We start from the raw sequence: 26,619 nt of genomic DNA, 5'->3' as shown, positions 1-26,619 counted from the left end.
GAATTTTGGCATCTATGTTCATGAGGGATATTGGCATGTAATTCTCTTTCATTGTATTGTCTTCATCTGGTTTTGGTATTAGGGTGATGCTGGCTTCATAGAATGAGCTTGAAAGTGTTCCTTCCTCTTGAATTTTTTGGAATAGTCTGAGGAGGATAGGCTTTAGTTCTTCCTTGAATGTTTGGTAAAACCCCCCTGTGAAGCCATCTGGCCCTGGGCTTTTGTTTGTTGGAAGCTTTTTGATGACTGCTTCAATTTCTTCCATAGTTATTGGTCTATTGAGATTTTTCAATTCTTCCTATTTGAGTTTTGGAATGTTGTATTTTTCTTGGAATATGTCCATTTCCTCCAGGTTGTCTAGTTTGTTGGAGTAGAGTTGTCCATAGTATTTTTTAACAATCCTTTGTATTTCTGTGGGGTCTGTTCTTATTTCGCCTCTATCATTTCTGATTTTGTTTATTTGGATCCTCTCTCTTTGCTTCTTGGTGAGCCTGGCTAGAGGTTCATCAATTTTGTTTATCCTTTCAAAGAACCAACTCTTGGTTTCATTGATTTTATGTATTGTGTTTTTTTTGTCTCTATGTCATTTATTTCTTCTCTAATCTTTATTATCTCCTTCCTTCTGCTCACTCTGGGCTTTTCTTGTTGCTCTCTTTCTAATTCTTTGAGATGTAGAGTTAGATGATTTACTACCATTTTTTCTTGTTTTTTGAGGGTATCCTGTAGAGCTATAAACTTCCCTCTCAGGACTGCTTTCATTGTGTCCCATAGGTTTTGGATTGTTGTGTTTTCATTGTCATTAGTTTCCAGGATCTTTTTAATTTTTTCTTTGATCTCATTGGTAATGCAATCAATATTTAATAACGTGCTATTCAGCTTCCAAGTGTTTGAGTATTTGGGGTTGTTTTTATTGTAGTTTATTTCTAATATTATGCCATTGTCGTCTGAGAAGATGCTTGGTATGATTTCAGTCTTCTTGAATTTGGCGAGACTTTGCTTGTGTCCCAATATGTGGTCTATTTTTGAAAATGTCCCATGTACACTTGAGAAGAACGTACATTTCGTGGCTTTGGGGTGAAGTGTTCTGAAGATGTCAATCAAGTCCATCTGATCTTGTGAGTCATTTAGGATTGCTGTTTCTTTGATGATTTTTTGTCTAGAGGATTTACCCAGTGATGTCAGTGGTGTATTAAAGTCCCCTACTATGATTGTATTGTTGTCAGTCTCTTCTAGGAGTTTTTTTTTATGTATTTGGGTGCTCCTGCATTGGGTGCATATATGTTTATCAGGGTTATATCCTCTTGTTGTATCAATCCCGACACTAGTTGTTCTTCAGAGGAGAATATGAACAGTTGATAGTACTAATAAAATGTTAATTTAAAAATTTTGCCTGTATACAGTGTGATTGAGTCATTTTCTAAATCTTGGATTGATGTTTTTTACTACTGATATATTACATTGCTACCACTTTTCAAAAATATAGTATTGAAGAGAAGTGAAATAGTATAGAAGCTTGATGTGTTGCTTTAATATGTGAAAATGTGATTGTTTTTTAGTTATATTGTTGTGTTTCCTTTCACATTGTAATTTTTTCATCATTAATAAGCCCACCCAAATTCAAGGGGAAGGTTCATAGACTACCTCTCAGTGGGAGGGGTGTCACAGAATTTCTGGCCATTTTTAATCTGCAGTCTGTAAAAGCACTTTTATATATATATATATATATATATATATATATATATATATATATATATATATATATATATAAATAAATAATTGATTTCAGAGAGAGGAAGGGATGGGGAGAGAGAGATAGAAACATCAGTGATGAGAGAATCATTGATTGGCTGCTTCCTGCACACCCCCTACTGGGGATTGAGCCCACAACTTGGGCATGAGCCCTGACTGGGAATCGAGTCGTGACCTCCTGATTTATAGGTAGACTGTCAGCCACTGAGCTCCAGTGGCCAGGCCTTTTTTTTTTTTTTAAATCCTCACCTGAGGATATTTTTTCCATCAATTTTTAGAGAGAGTGGAAGGGAGGGAGAGAAAAAGAAACATGGATGTGACAGAGACACATCGACTGGTTGCCCCCCACACATACCCTGACCGTGGTTGGGGTTCCAACCTGCAACCCAAGTATGTACCCTTGACCAGAGTTGAACCCTTGACCATTGGGTGTGTGGGCCCATGCTTTAACCACTGAGAATACTGGCCAAAGCTTGTAAAAGCATTTTTCTTCATCTTTAACCCAATTACACTTTTATGCTTTTCCTAAGGCAATGACTTTTATTTTCTTACACCGGTGAAACCATTGACTTGGGTGGGGAGTGCTTCCAAAGCAATAGGTAATATAGTGTGTAGAATATAGAACATTTATGGCTGCCTTATAGAATTTTTTTCATTTTTTTATCATGTGCCTCCCCAAAGTTCATGAAGAAGGGGAGACATTCATAGTTAGGATGCGAAATGTGTTTTCCTGTGATGTTCACTATTTCTTGAGGGACCAATGTTATTACTGATACCATGTGAAACAACTTGGGTGATTTAGTATAATGGAACTACTACTTGCTAGCTCTATGCCTTGGTTCAGTTACTTAGTTTCTCGTGCTTTTTTTTTTTTTTTTTTGGTGAGTTGGAAGGCGAATCAATATTTTACAACTTAACAACCAACTTAAAAATTATTGAAACAGTTCATTAGTTGGTGACTTCTTGTCTAATAAATATAATGTTTCTTTATATAAGAAGGTTTCATAAATAACATAGTCATAATAATTTTTATTAATATTTATTTTTGATAATCTTAATTTTATGATGAATCCTATATAATAAAGAGTTAATATACTAATTGACTGCCACGCCCTCACAAGATGGTGATGCTCACAGCGACAAGATGGCGACGCCCAGTCCCCTCAGCCCCATGGGGTGGGGGAGGGGTGACGGGGGCACGGCACAGCTGGGCCCGCCTCCAGCCGGGCCCAGCTGCACTGCGCATTTGCCACTGAAGTCCCGCAGTCCCCTTAGCCCCACCAGCAATGAATTTTCATGCGACCATTACCTTTTTAAAAAATCTTTATCCAAGGATATGATTATTTCTTTTAGATCATCTGTTCTCAGGGAGCAGGCCTAAGCCAGCAGGTGGGCATCCCCCAAGGGTCCCAGACTGTGAGAGGGTGCAGGCTGGGCTGAGGGATGCCCCTTGTGCATGAATTTTCATGCACCGGGCCTCTAGTTCTTATAGAAAACTCTTGAAACTTTTATATTAATAGTACTGTTATTATAACTTGAGTTTGTAATATTAAATTCCATGCCAGAAATACTTCACAGGTACTTTGTTTTTCTTGCATGTGATGTTCTTAGTGGTATTATGCAAATTGCTTTATGGGAAGCGCCAGTTGTGACACAATTAAAGAGATAAGATTGGTTATTTTATGACATATAATAAAAGAAATAAAACACTTTTTGTTTTAAGGAAATTAACAGTAGAAGAAAATTACCGGTTAGAGAAAGAGGAAAAACTTTCTAAAGCAGATGAAAAGATCAGCCATGCAGCTGAAGAGCTGGAGACCTATAGGTATTAAATATATTGTACCTCTCTCCTTCCCCTTCCTCTTCCCCTTCCCCTTCCACTTCCCCTTTCCCTTTCCTTCCCTCTTCCCCCTTCCCCTTCCTTTTCATTGATTTTAGAGAGAGGGGAAGTTGGGAGGGATAGAGAGGTAGAAACAATGAGAGAAATGGTGATCGGCTGTCTCCTGCACGCCCCCTACTGGGAATTGAGCCTGCCATCTGGGCATGTGTCCTGACCAGGAATTGAGCTCGTGACCTCTTAGTTCATGGGTCGACGCTCAACCACTGAGCTACCCCATCTGGGCTTACTCCTTTCTTTTTGGGGTCGGGAGGGTATCCAAAAGCCCAATATCAGAAAAAATAATATAGCAATAACAACAAAAAATTAATGTATTTTTGTTTCCTGATTTTCACTTAGATGTGTTGCTGTAATACAATTACACAGAAATTTTAAAAAGGAAAAATGCTTTTCTTTCAGTATGTGAGATTTTAAGTCTCTCACATTAATTATATTTGAACATGGGCAACCCTATTGTATTTTAATGTCAAGAAAATTGTGAATAGCCGTTAATTTAAAGAAAATCTTTCCACTTTGGTACAAATGTGGAAGAATGTATACAGTATTAATGAATTTAAGAATTATGCCACAAAAAGAAGTTATGCCACAAGTAAAGTTCTGAAAAAGTGTTTGTAAGATGATAAGTCTATCAGCAGTATACCAGATAGTTATGAAACTTCCATTAGGGAGTTTAAGCTGAGTCTTATCCGAAAGAAGGAATTATCTTGTTAGTCTTATATTTCACAGTGATCATTAATTTTCTACAGTTCCATTAAGATTAAAGACATCTGAGTAAATCTTCCAAGATCATACCTCTTAAAAATAAAAATGAATCAACCAATGTACCCTACAAATCTTTTCAAGACCTTTGGTTTGGGTAAACCCAAGTAGTAGCATTCTTAAATATTAATTTTAAAATTATATCAGGAACAAACATACTTTAGAACCTCTTAAAGGTGGTTAACATGTGGAGTTCTGAACTCTTTCTTTTTACATGAAAAAAAGCATTCTGGGTGTTTTAATTAATATTTCCAGTAGAGCATGTGTTCTATCATTTCTTAGTATATGTTAATAGTAGAATGATTATTTCTTCCCTATAGAAAGCGAACCAAAGATCTTGAAGAAGAATTGGAGAGAACCATTCGTTCTTATCAGGGGCAGGTATGTGTGTGTGTGTGTGTGTGTGTGTGTGTGTGTGTGTGTGTGTGTGTAACTTAAAACAGTTCTGATTTGTTTGAATTTATATCTATTTTCATGAGGAATATAGTTACTTGACTAGTTGTATGCCTTTCTTAAAGTGTTACATTTGGCTGTGGAACATTCCTAGGGAGCCAGAGATTCTGGGAAAAGAGATCTTGTTGAAGTTGCCATGTCTTCTGCTGCTTTGGGAATATGAATTGCATAAACAAATAAGATACAGGGTGAGGCAAAAGTAGGCTTATAGGTGTTTGTATGGAAGAAGACATGCAGGTTATGATTATTACAGTAGATTTATTAACTATTTTGTGTACTTACAACTGTAAACCTATTTTTGCCCTACCCTGTATCTGAGCTTTAGGGTTTTATATTTAGTCCAGCTAGTGTCTCTTAATTGGCAACTCATATTGTAGTTAATTACTGCATAAAATAGAAATATACTAGACAGAGTTCAGTTGTCATTACATTCAGTTTTGTTTTACGAGTAGAGTAGAGCATATGTATATGAAAATTTGCTTTAATATGTTACTGACTTTTCTGAGATGCTTGAGTTATTTTTGAGTTTATGAGTTGTGTGCTAAATCATAGTGGTAGATGTGAATGTTTTTTATATAAGGAAAGTAGTTATCAGTAGTATTATAATGATTTTCTTTTTCAGATTATTTCTCATGAGAAAAAAGCACATGACAATTGGGTAAGTATTAAATTCTCTTAGGTTCTTTTATCAAATTGTTCTTTTTCCTAATTTAAAAGAGCAGTATAAAAGGAACTAAAAATAAAGATAGTATTTTAAAAAATAATTTTCTTTATGTTCCTTATGAACTAATACTTTGTTATGGGACAGTTATTCACAAAATCTGATTTTTCCTTCTCTATTTTCAGCACATTGCTTCTTTGCAGGGAGTTTATACTCTCTCTGGGGAAGGTGATGTAATCTTCATGACTTCATTGTTTCAGGGCACTGGATTGCCACTAATTACTGTGGACAAATTACTTAAAATTCTCAGGGCCTGATTACTCTTCCATAAAACAGTGGTACCAAGTTGTACCTAAAGCCTTTTTTAGTTCTAAAAGTTCTAAAAATCTAAAAATTCTAGAACTGATTCTCAGTGGTGAATTACTTGATACACATTAAGAAAAAGATCATCATAAGAAATGTGATGTTAGTCCTCCAGAGGAACTGTGTGAGGAAATCACAAGGATGCAGACTTTAAGTAATTGTAAGAATTATCCCTGTAAGAGTTAGAGGATGTGTCCCTAGGAGTCTTCAAGGAGAGCAGTTTGCACAGTGGGTGAATACATGGGGTTTGGACTCACTGTCTTGGTTGGTATCACCTACTGCCAGTTTCCTTACCTATAATTTTAAAATATTATTAGTACCAATTTCAAAGAGTTACTGTAATCTATCCTATATAATAAAAGCCTAATATGCAAATTGACCAAATGGCAGAATGCTATGACACGCACTGAACACCAGGGGGCAGACGCTTAACGCAGGAGCTGCCCCCAGCCTGCAGGCCCCAGGCCACCCAAGGTGGGTGCCAGCGGGGGCCCCGTTTGTCCCGCCAGTTGTCCCACCGATCAGATCGCCGGCCAGGCCTAAGAACCCTACTTATGCATGGGCCTCTAGTGTGTGTGTGTGTGTGTGTGTGTGTGTGTGTGTGTATGGCTAATATGCTAAGTGTCTGTCTGACTGGTAGCTATGATGCTCATTGACCACCAGGGGGCAGATGCTCAACGCAGGAGCTTCCCCCTGGTGCTCAGCTCAGACACAAGGTTCATGGCTGGCAAGTGCTGCTGCCACGGCATGAGCCTCTCCCAATCAGGACTGACTGGGTGTGAGCCTGTGGCAGGCGCAGCAGGCCAGGATGAGTGGGAGTGGCAGGAAGGAGTGGCAGGCGGCGTTGGACTGCTGGTTTCATCCCGATCCCCCTGGCCTGTTGGATCGGGCTGAAACTGGCAGTCTGACATTCCCTGAGGGGTCCCAGATTGCGAGAGGGTGCAGGCCAGGCTCAGGAAACCACCGGTGCACGAATCCATGCACCGGGCCTCTAGTGTGTGTGTGTGTGTGTGTGTGTGTATATATATAATGAATATATATATACATATATATACACACACACATATGTATGTGTGTGTGTGTGTATATATATGTATATATATATTCATTAATAAAAGTTCAAACCATATAGAAAGGTAGAATGAAGTAATCAGCAGTATTTCTTTAATTTATCCCATATTATCTCATACTTTTTAGTTTTTATTTTATTGAATTTATTGGGTGACATCTATATATAAGGCTAATGTGCTAAGTGTCCGACTGGTTGCTATGAAATGCAGGAGCTTCCATGACGCGCACTGGCACCATGGACCTGGCACCCACAAAGCAACACTTGGCTTCCCCCAAGTGGGACATAGGCCCTGCCACCACCCCGGAGCAACACCCCACCAAATCACAGCTGAGGCTGCCGAGACCCCATGGTGCAAAATGCGGCCCACAGCCCAGCCTAGCCCGGAAATGGTGGCTGAGGGCACTGGGTAATGATGTCATATAGCAATAGCTAGCTTCCTCTCCCTAGTGACAGCTAGCCTCCTTGCAGTTTCTTCAGCCCAGGAACATGTCTTGCTTTATAGCTAGGTGCAAACATTTCATACTTTAACCCAGCGGTTCTCAATCTGTGGGTCGCGACCCCTTTGGGGGTTGAACGACCCTTTCACAGGGGTGGCATAAGATCATCGGAAAACATATATATAATTACATATTGTTTTTGTGATTAATCACTATGCTTTAATTATGTTCAATTTGTAACAATGAAAATACATCCTGCATATCAGATATTTACATTACGATTCATAACAGTAGCAAAATTACAGTTATGAAATAGCAATGAAAATAATTTTATGGTTGGGGGTCACCACATGAGGAACTGTATTAAAGGGTCGCGGCATTAGGAAGGTTGAGAACCACTACTTTAACCAATGTCTGTGAAGTGTTTTCCCATGCCTCATCTCAATTGATCCTCACAGAAGTCCTGGAGTAGGTATATAGGAGACTCAGTGGAATCCTATATTCTTTTCATTAGCTGGAAAATGGAGATTTAGAAAGTTTAGAAACTTGACCCGACTGAAAAGAAGTAAGAAATGGTGGACCTTGAAAATGACTTCAGGTTTTCTCACTGTGCAGAATATAGTCAAACACTGCTGCAGTTAAATATTTTACCCTTTGTCGTCCCTGCGTGATCTACAATAATAATCTGTTTCGTGTTGATATTTACTGCTGTGTTGCTGACAGTTACCTGAAAGAGAAGTTGGGGTGCTTCACTAGGCTGGAAAAAGTTTAGCTAAATCAGAAAGCAGGTCTAATTAAGCAACTTCATTCTGTCTACTGCTGGCCCGGTGCATGAATTTTGTGCACGGGTGGGGTCCCTCCACCTGGTCAGTGATTGGGACCAATCAGGGCCATCTTGCCCAGTCCTGATTGGGGCCAGTCGGGGCTGGTGGCCAGGGAGGGGCCGCGGGTAGCTATGTTCAGCAGATCAATTCTCTCTCATCATTGATGTTTCTGCGGGAGAGCTCAAGAGTGTGTCCAGCCCTGTCTCGCCCAGTCCTGATTGGCCGGACCTCAGCAGCAAGCTAACCATCGGCCCCCTGGTGGTCAGTGCACATCATAGCGACTGGTCGGTCGACCGCTTGGTCGGACACTTAGCATATTAGGCTTTTATATATATAGATTGTAACTCACGACATGCAATGCTTGGCACACACTTTCCCTCCAGCCCCTGGTCTTGGAGACCTCATGTCCTTCCAAGACTGTGCTCACCCTCTTCAGCTGCCACACGAAGTAAATTGCATCGTGTGCATGGAAACCCTTTGCAGGCTCCATGGGTGTGTCTTTACTTTGCTGCAGTTCTGATTACCCTAACATAAGGAGAGACACCCTTGTTATCAGGTAACACCATCATGGTAAGACCTCTGCTCCGCCTACTGCAATAGTTTTAAATAGGCCATGGGTCACCCTAGATCAGTGGTTCTCAACCTTCTGGCCCTTTAAATACAGTTCCTCATGTTGTGACCCAACCATAAAATTATTTTCGTTGCTAGTTCATAACTGTAATGTTGCTACTGTTATGAATCGTAATGTAAATATCTGATATGCAGGATGGTCTTAGGCGACTCCTGTGAAAGGGTCGTTTGACCTCCAAAGGGGTCGCAACCCACAGCTTGAGAACCGCTGCCCTAGATGGTTTGCTCAGTGGGTAGAGCCACAGCCTGTGGACTGAAGGGTTCTGGATTTGATTCTGGTCAAGGGCACATTCCTGGGTTGTGGGCTCCATCACCAGTAGGGGGCGTGCAGGAGGCAGCAGATCAGTTCTCTCTCATCATTGATGTTTCTATCTCTCCCTCTGCCTTCCTCTCTGAAATCAGTAAAAATATATTAACAGAAATAAAAATAAACAGGCCATGAATCATATGTCGCTGCTCTCCATCCATCTAGTCCCCTCACACCCTCTCTTTGCCTGCCCACCCGCCCTCCCCTCCCCCGCTCCCCCCAACACACACATACTCCTGGAGTCTGTAAAATGGGTCAGGATTTCTACGTCAACCAAGGGCGATGCTTCCGCACAGCCCTCCTTCCCCCGCCCATCTCTGTCCCCAGTCCTGTGGGGTCTCTCCCTCCCTCCCCTCCATCTAACTTGGTGGGCCCTGCTCTGCCCCCTCCTCCTGCGACCTCCTATCTGCAGCCTTCTCCTTTCTCCTCTATGCAGGGTGGGGCCGGGCTGTGCAGGGAGGGCCCAGGCAGGGCCTTGGAGGAGAGCTGGGATGACAGGTCATGGGGAGGAGGACGGAGGGACGTGTGGAGCCTGTCCTGTGGGAGAGGCACCGGGCTCCTGGCTGCCCCTACCCAGCAGCTTTTCTAGGCCCCTGCGCAGCGTCACCCTCTCCCCCTCACTGCGTCCTGCTTTCTTTCAAGTTTTTGACTCGGTTTCTCTGACTCAGCCTTGCCCATTTCTCTGCTATATCTCTGGGAGCCCAAGGCTGCCCCTTGGCCTTGGGCAGGTGTGCCTGGCCTGCCCTCTGTAATGGTGCTACACTCTCCTGGAGTAGTTAGTGAAACTTAAATAAAAAGAAGCAGCTCTGCCCTGGCTGGTTTGGCTCAGTGGATGGAGCGTCGGTCTGTAGACTCAGGGGTCCCGGGTTCGATTCCGGTCGAGGGCATGTGCCCAAGTTGCGGGCTTGATCCCTGGTCGGGGGGCGTATAGAAGGCAGCCAATCGATGGTTCCCTCTCGTCATTGATGTTTCTGTCTCTTTTCTTCCTTCCGCTCTGAAATCAATAATAATATATATATATATATATATGTAGAGAGAGAGAGAGAGAGAGAGAGAGAGAGAGAGAGAGAGCACGCGGGAAGCAGCTCTGAAGATCATAAATTGCGTACTGAGAATGCCGCAGGCTGCGGAGGGTTGTGCAGTCCACGGCTCTTGGATCATGTGTAGCAGACGCCCACACCACCCGGTCCCTCCTGGCTCCCACCCCTGCCCACCTCCGCCACGCGGCTGGTTTCCCTCCCGCTCTGCCGCCTTGGCTCTGTTCCTGTCTCCGCCGCCTCTACTTCGCTCCCTTCTGTAGCGCTTGGCTTCCACATTGTTTTCAGTCTTCGCTTCCAGCTGGTATATGCAAATTAACCACCATTTTGGTTGTGTTAATTTGCATACAGTTGCTCTGATTGGCTGGTGGGCGTGGTGAAGGTATGGTCAATTAGCATCTTTGTCTTTTATTAGTGTAGATACCAGTGGTTGGCAAATGGCGGCTCTCGAGCCACATGCAGCTCTTTGGCCCCTTGAGTGTGGCTCTTCCACAAAATACCACATGCGGGCGCGCACGTACAGTGCGATTGAAACTTCGTGGCCCATGTGTAGAAGTTGGTTTTCGGAAAGGAGATAGATGAAACAAGTATACAAGACGAGTGTGGATGGGAGAGTTGGAAGGGGTCGACCTCAGCGAAAGTACCTCAATCAGATTGAGGACGTTTTTAGCAAAGGCCAGCTTAGGAGTACCCTAATTAAGTTAATAACAATGTACCTACCTATATAGTTTAAGTTTAAAAAATTTGGCTCCCAAAAGAAATTTCAATTGTACTGTTGATATTTGGCTCTGTTGACTAATGAGTTGGCCAACCACTGATCTATACTAATAAAAGCCTAGGTGGTCCTCGCACCCTCGCACAACGCCCTCATGTCATCACAAGGTGGCCTCCACAAGATGGCTGGCAGGGGAGGGCAGTCGGGGGTGATCGGGTTGGCAGGGGAGGGCAGTTGGGAGTGATCAGGCTGGCAGGGGAGCAGTTAGGCGTCAATCAAGCCATCAGGGGAGCGATTAGAAGGTGATCAGGCTGGTAGGCAGAAGCGGTTAGGGGCAATCAGGCATGCAGGCAGGCGAGCGGTTAGGAGCCAGCAGTTCCGGATTGTGAGAGGGATGTCTGACTGTCAGTTTATAATTGACAGTTATAAAACTGGCAGTCAGACATCCCCTAAGGGTTCCCAGATTGGAGAGGGTGCAGGCCGGGCTAAGGACACCCCTCTCCCCAGTGCACGAATTTCATGCACCGGGCCTCTAGTATATAGGTTATAAAAGGCTAAGTTGACTCACACATGTGTGATACATATGAAACTCTCACTGGTGCCAACTGCACACGTGTGTTTCGATCTGTCATTGTCGATTGTGAATTTGGTTGACACTTCTATTAGAGAAAGGGTGAATAGCGATATTAAAATATTTCTTCTAATTAATTTTCTTTCAATGTGCATGAATCTGTCTACCAGGCCACTAGTGGTTAATAAAATTATATAGATTATAGAAGCCTAAGCAACCATTTGACCGTTTGACCAGTAGCTATGATGCGTACTGACCACCAGGGGAAGTGCTCAATGTTCAGGCATGGAAACATGGAACAGACTGACGAATCTCAGAGGGACCTGGGGAGGGGGAAGGGCAGGAAGAGATTAACCAAAGATCTTATATGCATAGTAGAGGCCCTGTGCACCGTTGGGGTCCCTCGGCCTGGCTTGTGGGGATCAGGCTGAACTGGCCCGGTGCATGGATTCGTGCACCAGTGGGGTCCCTTGGTCTGGCCTGTGGGGATCGGGCCAAAACCGGCAGTCTGACATCCCCCACGGGGTCCCGGATTGCGAGAGGGCTCAGGCCAGGCCGAGGGATCCGGCCTCTAGTTCTATAATAAATCATCTGTATAGGGTATTGTGTGTTCACCACTCTAAGACAAGTCTCCTTCCATCATCATTTATCCCCTCTTTACCCTTATTCCATACTTTCTAAAATACATTTAGACATGAAAGCACATACTGGGTGTCTCCCCCAAAATTGTATATACTTTAACAGCTGATAGCTCAATTTTGAAATGCAATGTATTTTAATAAACTCTGCCTTTATAATTATTTGAAATGTATGTATACATTTTTGGGGATAACCTATATATGTGTTTTAAAAAATGAAATTATGTTACATATTGTTTTATAACCTGTTTTCTTAATATATCATAGATATTTTTCTATAAATGTTTCATAATTTATATAAACCTTTCCTCTTTGATAAACATTTAGTTTTTTGTATTTTTTAGTGTTATAAATAATTTCATAATTTCAGATATTACTTTATCTATTGAGCATTTATTTTCTCTGTCCTGTTAAATTTAATCTTTTCTTCTTTTGGACTCACAGAGTATTTTGCTTTTTGTGTCTTATGACAAGTACCATACTCATTTAAAAAAATTTATTTTTTAATCCTCATCCAGGGACATGTTTTTTAAATTGATTTTTAGAGAGAGAGGAAGGAAGAGAGAGAAAGAGAGAGAGAAACATAGCAATGTGAAAGAAATGTTGATCAGTTGCCTCCTGTACTACTCTAATGGGGATTGAACCTGCCACCTAGGTATGTGCCCTGACTGGGAATTGAACCTGTAATCTTTTTGGTGAACGGGATGATGCTCTAACCAATTGAGCCAGGGTTCCATGCTCATTCATATTCGTCCTTACCACAGATTTAAGCTTCTCAAGATCTAGGTATTGTTTCTTTTTCTTTAACACTTATGCCTAATTGAATGCTTTTTTGTCTATTGTAAATATTCAATATCTGAGTGCAATATTTTAGAATACACTGTGGTCATTTACTGAAATTATAGTTTTATATAACCATTGGGTATAAGCTTTTCAAAAGTCTGTATTCACTTGCCATCAATTTTTCTATTTTGTTGTTGTAGGTATATCATTAATACATACTAAACTATAATCATAGAACTTACTTTTGACTTATTAACTTTGCATTTTTTGTACCTTATCTTGTGGGTAAATATTTTCTACTATGTACGAAACATTGAGAAGTAATTTTGGTTCTCCATTGTTAAAAGTTAAATGAATTGGTATTTTATTAACTAAAATTGTTACGGTATAATATACTTTTTTTGTTAGTAAAAATTGATTATGTAATTATATATTTTTAAAAGATTTACCCATGAAATCATGTGAGTGTTAAAATATGTCTAAGCTATGTTTTTTGTGAATATTTACATAATATGTTCTTTGACCAGTTAAAGTTAATTCTCATGTGTAGTTTGCAGTTTTAAGTGAACACATTGATAGTGTAGTTCCTTTACTTGTAGCAAGTTATGGTTATAGATGGAGTTAATCTGCCTACCTTTGTATGATAAGAAACAGTTGCCCTAGGACTGCATTCGTTCGGCAGGTCTGGTGTTCCACACATGCTGCTGCTTGTCTGGAGTACCCACAGCGTGACTGGGAAACATGCAATAACCCCTTCAAGTTTAACCTTTCCCCACAACAGTTTGGGAAGAGTGCATGCTCTTCTGGTTATTATAAGAGTAGCTTTATTTTCTATAACATAAACTCTGATTTTCTAACCTTTTATTTTATTAAACTGAAGTGTAACTAAAATGTGAAAGCCTATCAGAATATTATGTGTACAGCACTGTGTACTTAATGTAGCATGCTTTGATTATATTCAGCCATTTAAAAATATGGCCTGTACCAGTATGCTGTGAAACTCTTTTAGACCTTTCTGGCTTCACAGATTTATAGTGATTTCTTTCCAGAGATGGTTACCTTGTTCCATAGTCAGTGCTGCCTGCGTAATGATTCTGAGTCTCCATTCCATTCACCTCTTAGATTGCTCTTGTTATGTTTTTGGATATTAGTGCCAAATAATGCTAATCCGTGACTTCACATCTAGGCAACAGTATTTGTTCGCAAGTACATGATTGACTCCAGTCTTAGTAAGCTCATATCTTCTGGCCACATGAAACTTACTCCCTTTTAAAATGTTCCCTAAAAGTAAAAGAAATTAAAAAAAAAGCCCTCTAAATTAAAACATTTAACATTGAATTTACTGAAATACTTAACTGATTATAATATTTGTATGCCATCACTGAGATATTTATATACATGTATTTTTAATGTTAATTTTGTGTTTCTTTAAGTTGGCAGCTCGGACTGCTGAAAGAAACCTCAATGATTTAAAGAAAGAAAATTCTTACCTCAGACAAAAGTAAGTATTTTAGTGGGAACACTGAAAGTTTTATTCTTAGTTGTTATTTTATTAGTTAGTTAATATTATAAAGGTAAACAAGAAAACTTATAGTGGATCCAGCATATCTAATAGTGAAATGTTTTATTTTACTGAGTTACTAGATTTTTTTGTTTGAAAATTTGTCTTTTTTTTAATATATGTTTATTGATTTCAGAGCGAAAGGGAGAGAGAGAGAGAGAGAGAGAGAGAGAGAGAGAGAGAGAGAGAGAGAGAGAGAAAGAGAGAGAGAGAGAGAGAGAGAGAGAGAGAGAGAGAGAGAGAGAGAGAGAGAGAAAGAGAAAGAAAGAAAAAGAAACATCAATGTTGAGGGAGAATCATGGATCAGCTGTCTCTTGCATGCTCCACACTGGGGGTCAAGCCCGAAACCCGGGCATGTGCCCTGACCAGGAGTCAAACCCTGATCTCCTGGTTCATAGGTCAGCGCTCAACTGCTGTGCCACGCCAGCCAGGCGAAACATTTGTCTCGAGAGGTCACTCTAACAGAGAAGGAACCTATTCATGGGTTCTTTTATAAAAGGTGTAACAAACATAGAAGAGCAACAGGCTCGGTATAGGATGGAAAGAGAAAGGATGGGCCGATCCCTCTGAGATGGTAATTCTCAGAGAATCAGCGTCTTGTAATGGATAAATGAGTGGAATAAATGTTTATTATTTCTCTTATCCCCAAGTTTTAATGTAATGGGTAGTATTACTTTACAATCAGAAAATGGAAAGAAAAATAAAATGTACATTGTACAGTCAAAGAGAAGAATAAATGCTTTTCTCTGAGGATTGTAACATCTTTCCAAAGTGTTATAATTTCTTGCCAGAAGGTGCTATTCACATACTCATTTTATTCTTGTTGCTTGCCTTTTCTCTTCAGAAATTAAAACCAAATGAATAAATGTTTTATTTCAGATCTAATGGTCAAAAAGTAGGAATAGTATTCTTTTTAAATGTCACATTTCTAAGACAAAAAATTTAGGAGTAAAACAGTAGGAATAGTTAATTGGATTCCAATTTTACGTTATGGTTGGAATCCTATGTGTAACATTATAGTGGAAAGCATACGTGACTCAAAGCCAGGAGCCCTGTGTTTTAATCCTGGCACTTTTCATTTTGAATAAATCAAACTCCTAGCCTCAGTTTCTTTAGTTGAAAAATGATAGACTTGAATTGGTTGACCTTGAAGGACCCTTTTTTATTTTTAAATTTGGGTTTGGTGATACTGCACCCTTTATTGTCTAATTTTTAAGAAAAACAAAACAAAACAAAACAATTTCAAACCTCAGCAAAACATCAATGCCACTTGGCAAAAAGAAACCTGTTACCCCAAAATAGCAGTAGTGAATATAGAAACGTGTTTTGGTCAGAATAATTTTAAAGGATCTGTTTCTTTTATGCATATATTGAGAAAATGAAGAGTAGCTTATAATTGATAGTGGCATTTTTCTAGAAATGTGGGTGCTTTTCTTTGACGGGTAACTTAGAGATGTTTGTTCTTTATTTGCAGATTAACTGAAACAGAGATTAAATTTGAACTTTTAGAAAAAGATCCTTATGCAGTTGATGTTCCAAATACAGCATTTGGCAGAGGTAGCTTTTTTTTAACCCCTCATTTAAAAATACATATATATTTATTTATATATATATATATAAGTTGTATGTATAATTTACATTAGTGTAAATTTAACACTATTACTTATAAATATTTTAGATTTCTGAGCTAGGGTTCTAATCTAAGTTCTCTTACAGTTTCCAAGTTTCTGAGTTTCTTTTCCCTAACAATAATATAAATATTTGGCACCTCTCTTTCTCAGTGGGATTTTATACAATGATGTATATTTAGTACCTTGAGCTCCTTGAAAAGCAAAGTGCTTGGTACATACTAAGGTACTCATTAATTATGTTTTGAAGAATGAATGGGTAAGGATTGCTTAAGTAAAATAGCACTGTGACTGTTTATATATTAGCTATTCTTTGGTATTTGTGTGAATTATAAAAAGAATTTAATGATCATCAAGCAACATAATGTATTTGTAGAGCAGAAACTTGATATAATTTAAACACAAATGTTAGATGTATTTTAGTTTCATAATTTACATATTATGTATTAGTGAAGTTGACTTGCAATGCAAAAGGGAATTTGTACTTGGAAAAGATTTTTACCAGTACAAAACTTGCCTTATGTTTTTATGATGCTTAATGACACACTATTCTTTTTCTTAAATAAAAAAGGATTCTTAACTATAAAAAATTAAAACTGAGAATTTAAACAGTTAGCCTTTAATTACTTAAAAATATTAATTAAAAGATGGGAAAACCTGAGTAATGTGAGTTTTGATTGCTTTAATATCCTCAAGAGAGGACAAATTCTTTGGAAGATGTATTTAATATTTCTGTCCATTCATTAATGAGTTTGCATCTTTAATGATCTCATAATATCCCAAATAGCTTAAAATTTTCAAAATAATTTTGGTTGAATTAGAATTAAGCTTGTGAGGCAATGAAAATAAACCTATCTTTATATAGACAGAATCCTGTTATAACCTTTGAAAAGTTATAAAATCATCTTGAGAGTCCAGTTTTATTAAAATGAAAGTCTATTTCTACATTTTTGAAGATAGTAGATTATGTGTAATGAAGTTAGGAGTGGGAGGAATTATACAGAAAGATTTTTTATCTGGTTAATGCAAAAATCTCAGGGGTATGTAAATAATGCTTTGATCTTTTTTTGTAACTACATGTGTATATTATGTAAACTACATAATAAAATTTAACGTATTTAAAAAGTGTTATTTTGATGGTATTTTTGTTTGATTTTTGCTGTTAATTTTTTACCTTTTGAAGCATAACCATTATTTGGGAATGGTGAAGTTTGTAAAATGATAGGGCTCTTGGCTATATGGTTTATAGATAGAGTAACAATTTTTAAATGAATTAGTGTATGTAAATTGACTTTTTTTGGGCTGCCTCCAGCACACGCCCAAGCTAGGGATCGAACCCACAGCCTGGGTATGTTCTCTGACTGGAAATTGAACCCACCACCTTTTGGTGCATGGTGGACGCTCCAAGGGACTGAGCCATGTGGCCATGACTGAAAATTTGCTTTTCACTAGCAGTGAATCAAAAGTAATTTCTGATGCTAAAAAAATTAATTTTTTTCTATTTTTTAAAATTCCAAGCTTTACTCAAATAAATCATGGCCCAACACAGGCTCTATGGCCCTGATTTAAACTGAGCCTTCCATATTACAACCATCACCACCTGAAATATCTAAAAGCATACTGCCTGTAAAAACAAAACAAACTTCATGCCCACAAGTTTTCTTGTAATTCCAAAATATCACCAGTATTCTTTGTTTAATATTGTATGGTTATTTTACTTATGTGTATTATCAAGAGGATAATGTTTTGATCGACTAAAATGTACATGGTAAACAGACTTTATGGAACACAAAGTTCCATATTGAATTCTATTTCATGTTAGCAAAATCCAAGGTATAGTTAGTGTTCAGGACATGGATTAAACTTAAATTGGCAAGAGGATGACCTAATGGTAATTGTTGAAATGGGATTCTAATCTGAGTGTAGCTAATTGAAACTATGAATTTAAACATTTTGTTTTAATTATTCCAGAGCATTCCCCATATGGTCCCTCACCATTGGGTCGACCTTCATCTGAAACGAGAGCTTTTCTCTCCCCTCCACCTTTGTTGGAGGGTCCACTCAGACTCTCACCTTTGCTTCCAGGGGGAGGAGGAAGAGGTATATTGTTTAAACATGTTTATTACTCTAGATTCTTCCTTACTTTATATTTTCATCTCAACTTTTCTTTAAAAACAATCTTTAAAATAATCCTTTGGAAAATACAGGCATTCCTTGCACTTGTTAGGGGTTACTTTTGTTTGGAAAAGGCCAAAATTTGACACCTAATTTTAATGTGTTTTTCTCCTAGAAAAGTGTGTTATAATAGAATACTGTTGGTCAAGTACTTGATGCATATCTTTTTAAATCATATTTTTGACTTCTTTAGAACTCTGTTTTATACTACATAATATAAAACTTTATAAAGTATATAAAATAACAATATAACAGCATAAAATTGTACTTTAATGGAATATTATTAGAATGTAGATTTTTTTTTTACCTCATTATCATGACCTTTTTATCGTAGAAAATCAAAGTGAAAGAATCTTATTTTCAGTATTGAGGAATTCAGAATTGCTCTTTTGTACACAGAATTTGATGGTAACCTTGAAGGAGTCCTAAATCATTTGTCAGTACTTTGCAAAACCAACCTAAGATTGTCTGTTTTGTTATCCCTTTATGTGTTTTTTTGTTTGTTTTTGTTAATCCTCACACGAGGATATTTTTTCCATTGATTTTTAGATAATGGAAAGGCGGGGGAGAGAGACATCGATGTGAGAGACATATGATGTGAGAAACACATTGATTGGTTGCTTCCTGCACCTGCCCCTAGGGCTGGGATTAAACCTGCAACCTAGGTATTGCCCTTGACTGAGAATCAAACCCGAGACCCTTCGAGCCACACCAGCCAGGGCTCCTTTATGTGTTTTACAATTGAGAGTTTCAGAACTACTTCAAGTCCCTAAATATTAGTTGCTGGTCTTTCTGCATTTACCTCATCAGCACTTACTCTGGTGTTACCTATGTACCTGGAGTACTCCTCCTTTTATTTTCTTTATTTTTATTGTCACTATTACAGATATTTCTATTTTCCCCCTGTTCTGCCCCCCTCCACCCAGCCCCTGCCCAGATGGAGTATTCCTCTTTTGATCTCTCACCATAGTTTGTTCACTTTGTCAATTGCTTTAACATTTTCCTTGAATTGTAGCAAATTTCAGAGATATAGAACCCTGTCTGTTCCAAAATCAAAAGTCAGGTTTTTAGCCCAAGTCTGTGTTTTATTGGAACTGATAGCAGTCTTCACCAGGGTCATGTCCCCATCCCCCCTTTTTGTCAGTGATTTTAACGTATTTACTCTGAGGTAGGAACAGAAAATAATGAGACCAAATAAAAACAAACTAAACACAACATAGGAAAGCTCTAATATTCAAATGGATACAATTCATTAAAGTAGCCTCACAGAGAGTCTGTGTATTTCCCTGTTGAAGCTTCATATTTAAATATTTTGGGAACACTTTCTTTGGAATTGCCTTCAAGAATATGAAAAAATGAGTTTCCTACTTTATGTTTATGAGACATTCTCTTTGCCCATTTGGTATTTATATCCTGTCCCCATTACCAGTTTGCTATACATAGCACTGGTTCTTCCTGCTTCCTAGTCCCACAGCAGATGGACACACAGCCTGGGGATACTTCAGAGAGAGTCTTCACTGGTGTTGGCTGTGAACTGAAAGCTCCTAGGGAAGGAGATTGAGTTGCAGGTTGACACTTGGAGCTCCAAGAGAGCTTTGCTTTAATTTCCCCCCAATTTTTTGCCTTGGCTTAGAGTAAGAAATATATTTTGTGTCATGTCATATTATACACCAACATAAATGTAATTGAAATCAGTTACATGAAATAGTACTTATTACTATTTTCAATGCTTTCTGCATTTTCTCTTCAGTTCTATTCCATTTCATTAAAAAAAATAGTGATTAAGAATTAAGACTAAATTAATTTCATGCACCAAAATGGGTTGTAGGCAGCAACCTTAAAAAGAGTGCTCTAGAAATAAAGGTACAATTGGCTAGATACAAATGAGAATCACTGGAAATTGAATGATATAAGTCAAGGATTGCTTGTAGTCAATTTAATATTTGGAATAAGAGTAAAAATTACCTTTGATTTCTCCTCTCCTATTTCAATTATTTTTCTCTCCTTTTTAATTACTTTAAAGATATGATATGTTTACATGATTTGCAAGGGTGTTTTACTATTTGTTAGAAATGCTACAGAGAAATAAAAAAAAGTGTAATGTTACAATGTATTTACCTGCATAAATTAACAACAGTGTATTTTAATAAATAAATAAATAAAAAGAGACGCTACAGAGATTTTAGATAAGTAATCCACAGGGCGTAAGAGAGTTGCTTTGTACTGAAAGTTTCTGTGACCACCAAAGAAGGATGACCAAGTCCCCTTCCTTTTTTCACCTTTTAAAATTTGGAAATTTGGGTGAGATATATGTTTGAATAAGACTGAGTGTAAGGAAATAATATTTTTAGAATAAATTGTATAAAACATTGGGTCTGAATGAAAATTTTTAACCTTTGGCAACTTAAGTTTGTAATAGTCACTTAGAAATAAATCAGTTGGCCTATACTTGGTCTTCTGGAAGTGAACAATCAGAGGGAAGCCTTTGAATGTCTCCTTTAAAGATTTATGCTTCACTGTAGAAGAATTTAGCCGAATTACTCTTGCAAATTTCTACCAATTCAGTTTTCTGCTTTTCCAGCTTTTTTTTTTTTTTTTTTTTTTTTTTTAATGAACTGATTAGAAGGATGAACAAACTAGAAGGAAAGATTTGGGGAATTTGGTAGAATGTACAGCTACAAGGAAAAGAGATAGTTGACCCTCTAACATAAAAGTCACTTTTCCACTTGATTCTATGAAAGAGTAGCTAAACATTTTTAAAAAAAGATTACTATATATTTTTAAAAAGAGAAAGCTTATGCTGATTTGCACAAATTATCAAAAAAAGTCAAAATAATTTTTGTTTCCTTTTATTAAAGGAGGTTTTGAAATGCGGGAGGTTTAAAAAATGTGTTTATTTTCTTGAAAAGCTTTCTTGAAAAGGAATAAACTTTTATTTTTTGGGCAATATAATTTTGACCTCATTTACCCCTCAATGATGGATAAATGAGGTGTTTAATATATTTTGTTATTTAGTATTTAAATATTTTTATATTTGTCCTTTCTTTTCAATTTTTTGTTGTTGTTTTGTTTATTGTCCCCAGAGGATTTTTTCCCCCTATTGATTTTGATCCTCAGGAGAGAGTGGAAGGGAGAGATGGAGGGAGACAGAGGGAAATATCAATGTGAGAGATATGACAATTGGTTGCCTCTCGCACTTGCCCCATCCAGGGCCAGGGATCAAACCTGCAACCCAGGTATCTGCCGTTGATTGGAAATTGAACTCAAGACCCTTCAGTTTGCCAGCTGATGCACTAATCACTTAGCAACACCAGCCAGAGGCTGTCTTTTCTTTTTTTAATTGCATATGGGTTATTAATTTAGGTACTATCCTTTCTATAGTCATAAGAAGGGAACTTTAAAGTCTTTTTCCTCCTTTATTAATTAATGTAGGCATGATAGATTTTCTCACCCAAATTAATATTACCTTGTTTGAAGTGTTTTGTTCCAACAGTGCTGTTGTTTCTGAAACTCTTGTTTTAGACTTGCCTTCAGAGCTGTGAGCTCTTTTTGAAGGTGAATTTGACATTTAGAAATAGTTATAAGCCATTTACAGACAAATTTACCTAGTGATACAAAGTTTGTAATCAGATTGGTTAAAATCATTTGCGGGAGAAGTAGAGTCATGTTACAACACTGAGATACAATTCCTTGAGTGGTTTTAAGGTTAACCTAAATATATTTCCAAAGAGTTTTTCTAAGAAATACTTTGAGTAGTTGCAGAATCATTGAAATATGTATATTGTCCCTAAGATGACTGTTTTAAATAAATCATGCTCTTTGACTTGGTAGATTAGTTTAAGCAACAGAAACTATTTTATAATTATGTTTTTGCATCTGATATTGAAATCTTTACTTTGCAACTTACTTTCTACTTTTATCTTTTAGACATTATTTATAATATTTAACCACTGACTTTATATGTAAAACTATTACAACATTTACAAACAAATTTTATAAGCAAGTGCTTGTTTATACACATGGCAAAATTGTCCTAGAAATGGCTTTGGTAGGATAGTGTTTTAGTTTAATGTAGTTTAGGGAAACTTTGTTGGAATCTGATTGTTTTCACTTTTTAAAAACTGTCTGGATTTTATTTGATGATAGTTCTCATAATACCTTTTTAGATAAAACAGAATTGTATTTTTTTCTTTAATTAGGCTCAAGAGGCCCAGGGAATCCTCAGGACCATCTGATTACCAATGAAAGAGGAAAATCAAGCTACGATAAGTCAGCTGATCCTCACAGGGAACCTTCTGACACTGGGTCCCTTTCACCTCCATGGGAACATGATCGCAGGATGATGATTCCTTCCTCCGGTATGGGAAGAGTATAGTTATATTTATATTTGAAAGTCAACCAGTATATGCAACATACAGGAATGGAAGAAAAGAGTACATGTGTGCCCTGTCTTAAGAAAAACTGTGTTAGGTATACCGGTTAATAATGGCGGATTTTGTAATCAAAGAAAACACGGTAATTTCAAGAGAAACATCAAAAGTGCTTTATTCAAAGTAATGTCCATCACTAGCTACACATTTTCCCCATCTTTCAGGTAATTTGTGGATACCATCTCAATAGAACTTTTCTTTTTTGAGGCAAACCATTCAGGACCCAGTTTTCCACTTCTTCGTATGTTTTGAAATGCTGCTCCGATAGTGCGTGTGCCATTGATCGGAACAGATGGTAATCTGAAGGAGCAAGGTCTGGTGAATACAGCAGGGAGGGGAGGGGGGGCGTTAATACTTCCCAGGCAAGATCTTTTAACATGTCTTTAACTGGTTTTGAAGTGTGTGATGGAGCGTCATCATGAAGCAAAATTACTTTGCTGTGTCTTCTGGCCCATTCTGGTCATTTCACAATCAAAGTGTGGTTCAAATTGATTATTTGTTGTTGGTAGCGATCAGTATTAACAGTTTCACCTGGTTTTAGAAGCTCATCATACACCACACCTTCCTGATCCCACCAAACACAGAGCATTGTCTTCTTTTTTTTTTTTTTTTTTAATTGTATACTGTCTATTTATTTATTTATTTATTTTTTTCACATTTTATTTTTTTTAAATTTTTTTTTTTATTATTTTTTTTTATTGCTTAAAGTATTACAAAGGGTATTACATATGTATCCATTTTATACCCCCGCCCTAGACAGTCCCCTAGCCTCCCCTATCACCCAGTGTCTTATGTCCATTGGTTATGCTTATATGCATGCATACAAGTCCTTTAGTTGATCTCTTACCCCCCTACCTCCTGCCCCCCAACCCTCCCCGGCCTTCCCGCTGCAGTTTGACAATCTGTTTGAGGCAGCTCTGCCTCTGTATCTATTATTGTTCAAAAGTTTATAATGGTCTCTATTGTCCATGAATGAGTGAGATCATGTGGTATTTTTTCCTTTATTGACTGGCTTATTTCACTTACCATAATGCTCTCCAGTTCCATCCATGACGTTGCAAATGGTAGGAGTTCCTTCCTTTTTACAGCAGCATAGTATTCCATCGTGTAGATGTACCACAGTTTTCTAATCCATTCATCTACTGATGGGCACTTAGGCTGTTTCCAAATCTTAGCTATGGTGAATTGTGCTGCTATGAACATAGGGGTGCATATATCCTTTCTGATTGGTGTTTCCGGTTTCTTGGGATATATTCCTAGAAGTGGGATCACAGGGTCAAATGGGAGTTCCATTTTCAGTTTTTTGAGGAAACTCCATACTGTCTTCCATAGTGGCTGCACCAGTCTGCATTCCCACCAGCAGTGCACAAGTGTTCCTTTTTCTCCACATCCTCTCCAGCACTTGTCGTTTGTTGATTTGTTGATGATAGCCAGTCTGACAGGTGTGAGATGGTACCTCATTGCTGTTTTGATTTGCATCTCTCGGATGATTAGTGACTTTGAGCATGTTTTCATATGTCTCTTGGCTTTCTGGATGTCCTCTTTTGAAAGGTGTCTATTTAGGTCCTTTGCCCATTTTTTGATTGGATTGTTTATCTTCCTTTTGTTAAGTTGTATGAGTTCCCTATAAATTTTGGAGATTAGGCCCTTATCAGATATGTCATTGGCAAATATGTTTTCCCACACAGTGGGTTTTCTCGTTGTTTTGTTGATGGTTTCTTTTGCTGTGCAGAAGCTTTTTATTTTGATGTAGTCCCATTTGTTCATTTTTTCTTTAGTTTCAAGTGCCCTAGGAGCTGTATCAGTGAAGAATTTGCTTCGGCATATGTCTGAGATTTTGTTGCCTTTGGATTCTTCTAGAATTTTTATGGTTTCCCGTCGTACATTTAAGTCCTGTATCCATTTTGAGTTTATTTTTGTGTATGGTGTAAGTTGGTGGTCTAGTTTCATTTTCTTGCATATATCTGTCCAATTTTCCCAGCACCATTTATTGAAGAGACTATCTTGGCTCCATTGTATGTTCTTGCCTCCTTTGTCAAATATTAATTGAGCATATTGGTTCGGGCCGATTTCTGGGGTCTCTATTCTATTCCATTGATCTATATGCCTATTCTTGTGCCAGTACCAGGCAGTTTTGAGAACAGTGGCTTTGTAATACAACTTGATATCTGGTATTGAGATCCCACCTACTTTGTTCTTTTTCAGGATTGCTGCAGCTATTCGGGGTCTTTTTTTATTCCAGATGAATTTTTGGAGAGTTCGTTCTAGATCTCTGAAGTATGCCGTTGGTATTTTAATGGGAAGTGCGTTGAATTTATAGATTGCTTTGGGTAGTATGGACATTTTAATGATGTTGATTCTACCAATCCATGAACACGGTATGTTCTTCCATCTGTTTATGTCTTCCTCTATATCTTTTTTCAACGTCCTGTAGTTTTCTGAGTAGAGGTCTTTTACCTCTTTAGTTAAGTTTATTCCTAGGTAGCTTAATTTTTTTGGTGCAGTGGTCAACGGGATTGTTTTTATAATCTCTCTTTTTGAAAGTTCACTATTGGTGTATAGAAATGCCTCAGATTTCTTGGGGTTAATTTTGTATCCTGCTACATTGCCAAATTCATGTATTAAGTCTAGTAGCTTTTTGATGGAATCTCTAGGGTTTTGTATGTATAATATCATGTCGTCTGCAAATAAGGACAGTTTTACTTCCTCTTTTCCAATTTGGATGCCTTTTATTTCTTCTTCTTGCCGAATTGCAATGGCTAACACTTCCAGTACTATGTTGAACAGGAGTGGTGAGAGGGGGCATCCCTGTCTTGTTCCTGTTCTTAGGGGAAATGCTGTTAGTTTTTGTCCGTTGAGTATGATGTTGGCTGTGGGCCTGTCATATATGGCTTTTATTATGTTGAGGTATGATCCTTCTACTCCCACCTTGCTGAGAGTTTTTATCAAAAATGGGTGTTGAATTTTGTCAAATGCTTTTTCTGCATCAATTGATATGACCATGTGGTTTTTTTCTTTCAATTTGTTGATGTGATGTATCACGTTTATTGATTTGCGGATATTGTACCATCCTTGCATCCCTGGGATAAATCCTACTTGGTCATGGTGTATGATCTTTCTGATGTACTGCTGGATCCGATTTGCTAAGATTTTGTTGAGGATTTTGGCATCTATGTTCATGAGGGATATTGGCCTGTAATTCTCTTTCATTGTGTTGTCTTTACCTGGTTTTGGTATTAGGGTGATGCTGGCTTCATAGAATGAGCTTGGAAGTGTTCCTTCCTCTTGAATTTTTTGTAGTAGTCTGAGGAGGATAGGTTTTAGTTCTTCCTTGACTGTTTGGTAAAACTCCCCTGTGAAGCCGTCTGGTCCTGGGCTTTTGTTTGATGGAAGCTTTTTGATGACTGCTTCAATTTCTTCCATAGTTATTGGCCTGTTGAGATTTTTAGATTCTTCCTGATTGAGTTTTGGAATGTTGTATTTTTCTAGGAATTTGTCCATTTCCTCCATGTTGTCTAGTTTGTTGGAGTAGAGCTGTCCATAGTATTTTTTAACAATCATTTGTATTTCTGTGGGGTCTGTTGTTATTTCGCCTCTATCGTTTCTGATTTTATTTATTTGGGTCCTCTCTCTCTGCTTCTTGGTGAGTCTGGCTAGAGGTTTGTCAATCTTGTTTATCCTTTCAAAGAACCAGCTCTTGGTTTCATTGATTTTCTGTATTGTTTTTTTGGTCTCTATGTCATTTATTTCTGCTCTAATCTTTATTATCTCCTTCCTTCTGCTCACTCTGGGGTTTTCTTGTTGCTGTCTTTCTAATTCTTTGAGTTGTAGAGTTAGATGATTTACTACCATTTTTTCTTGTTTTTTGAGATAGGCCTGTAGAGCTATAAACTTCCCTCTCAGGACTGCTTTCATTGTGTCCCATAGGT

The 26,619-nt window shown here is 38.0% G+C and overlaps 1 protein-coding gene across 1 annotated transcript in view; it reads left to right on the top strand.

Annotated features, from left to right (window-relative positions):
- LOC132213226 (melanoma inhibitory activity protein 2-like) overlaps positions 1–26,619 on the top strand; it is a 123,816-nt gene that overhangs the window by 73,173 nt on the left and 24,024 nt on the right. Inside the window, 7 exon segments of the mRNA XM_059659467.1 lie at positions 3,473–3,574; positions 4,726–4,786; positions 5,481–5,516; positions 14,330–14,397; positions 15,932–16,014; positions 18,057–18,185; positions 22,460–22,618. Coding sequence (XP_059515450.1) covers positions 3,473–3,574; positions 4,726–4,786; positions 5,481–5,516; positions 14,330–14,397; positions 15,932–16,014; positions 18,057–18,185; positions 22,460–22,618 — 638 coding nt within the window.

This window comes from Myotis daubentonii, chromosome 1, assembly GCF_963259705.1.
Source record: "Myotis daubentonii chromosome 1, mMyoDau2.1, whole genome shotgun sequence".
Classification (NCBI taxonomy): Eukaryota; Metazoa; Chordata; class Mammalia; order Chiroptera; family Vespertilionidae; genus Myotis; species Myotis daubentonii.
This window is presented reverse-complemented; position numbering and strand designations above follow the sequence as displayed.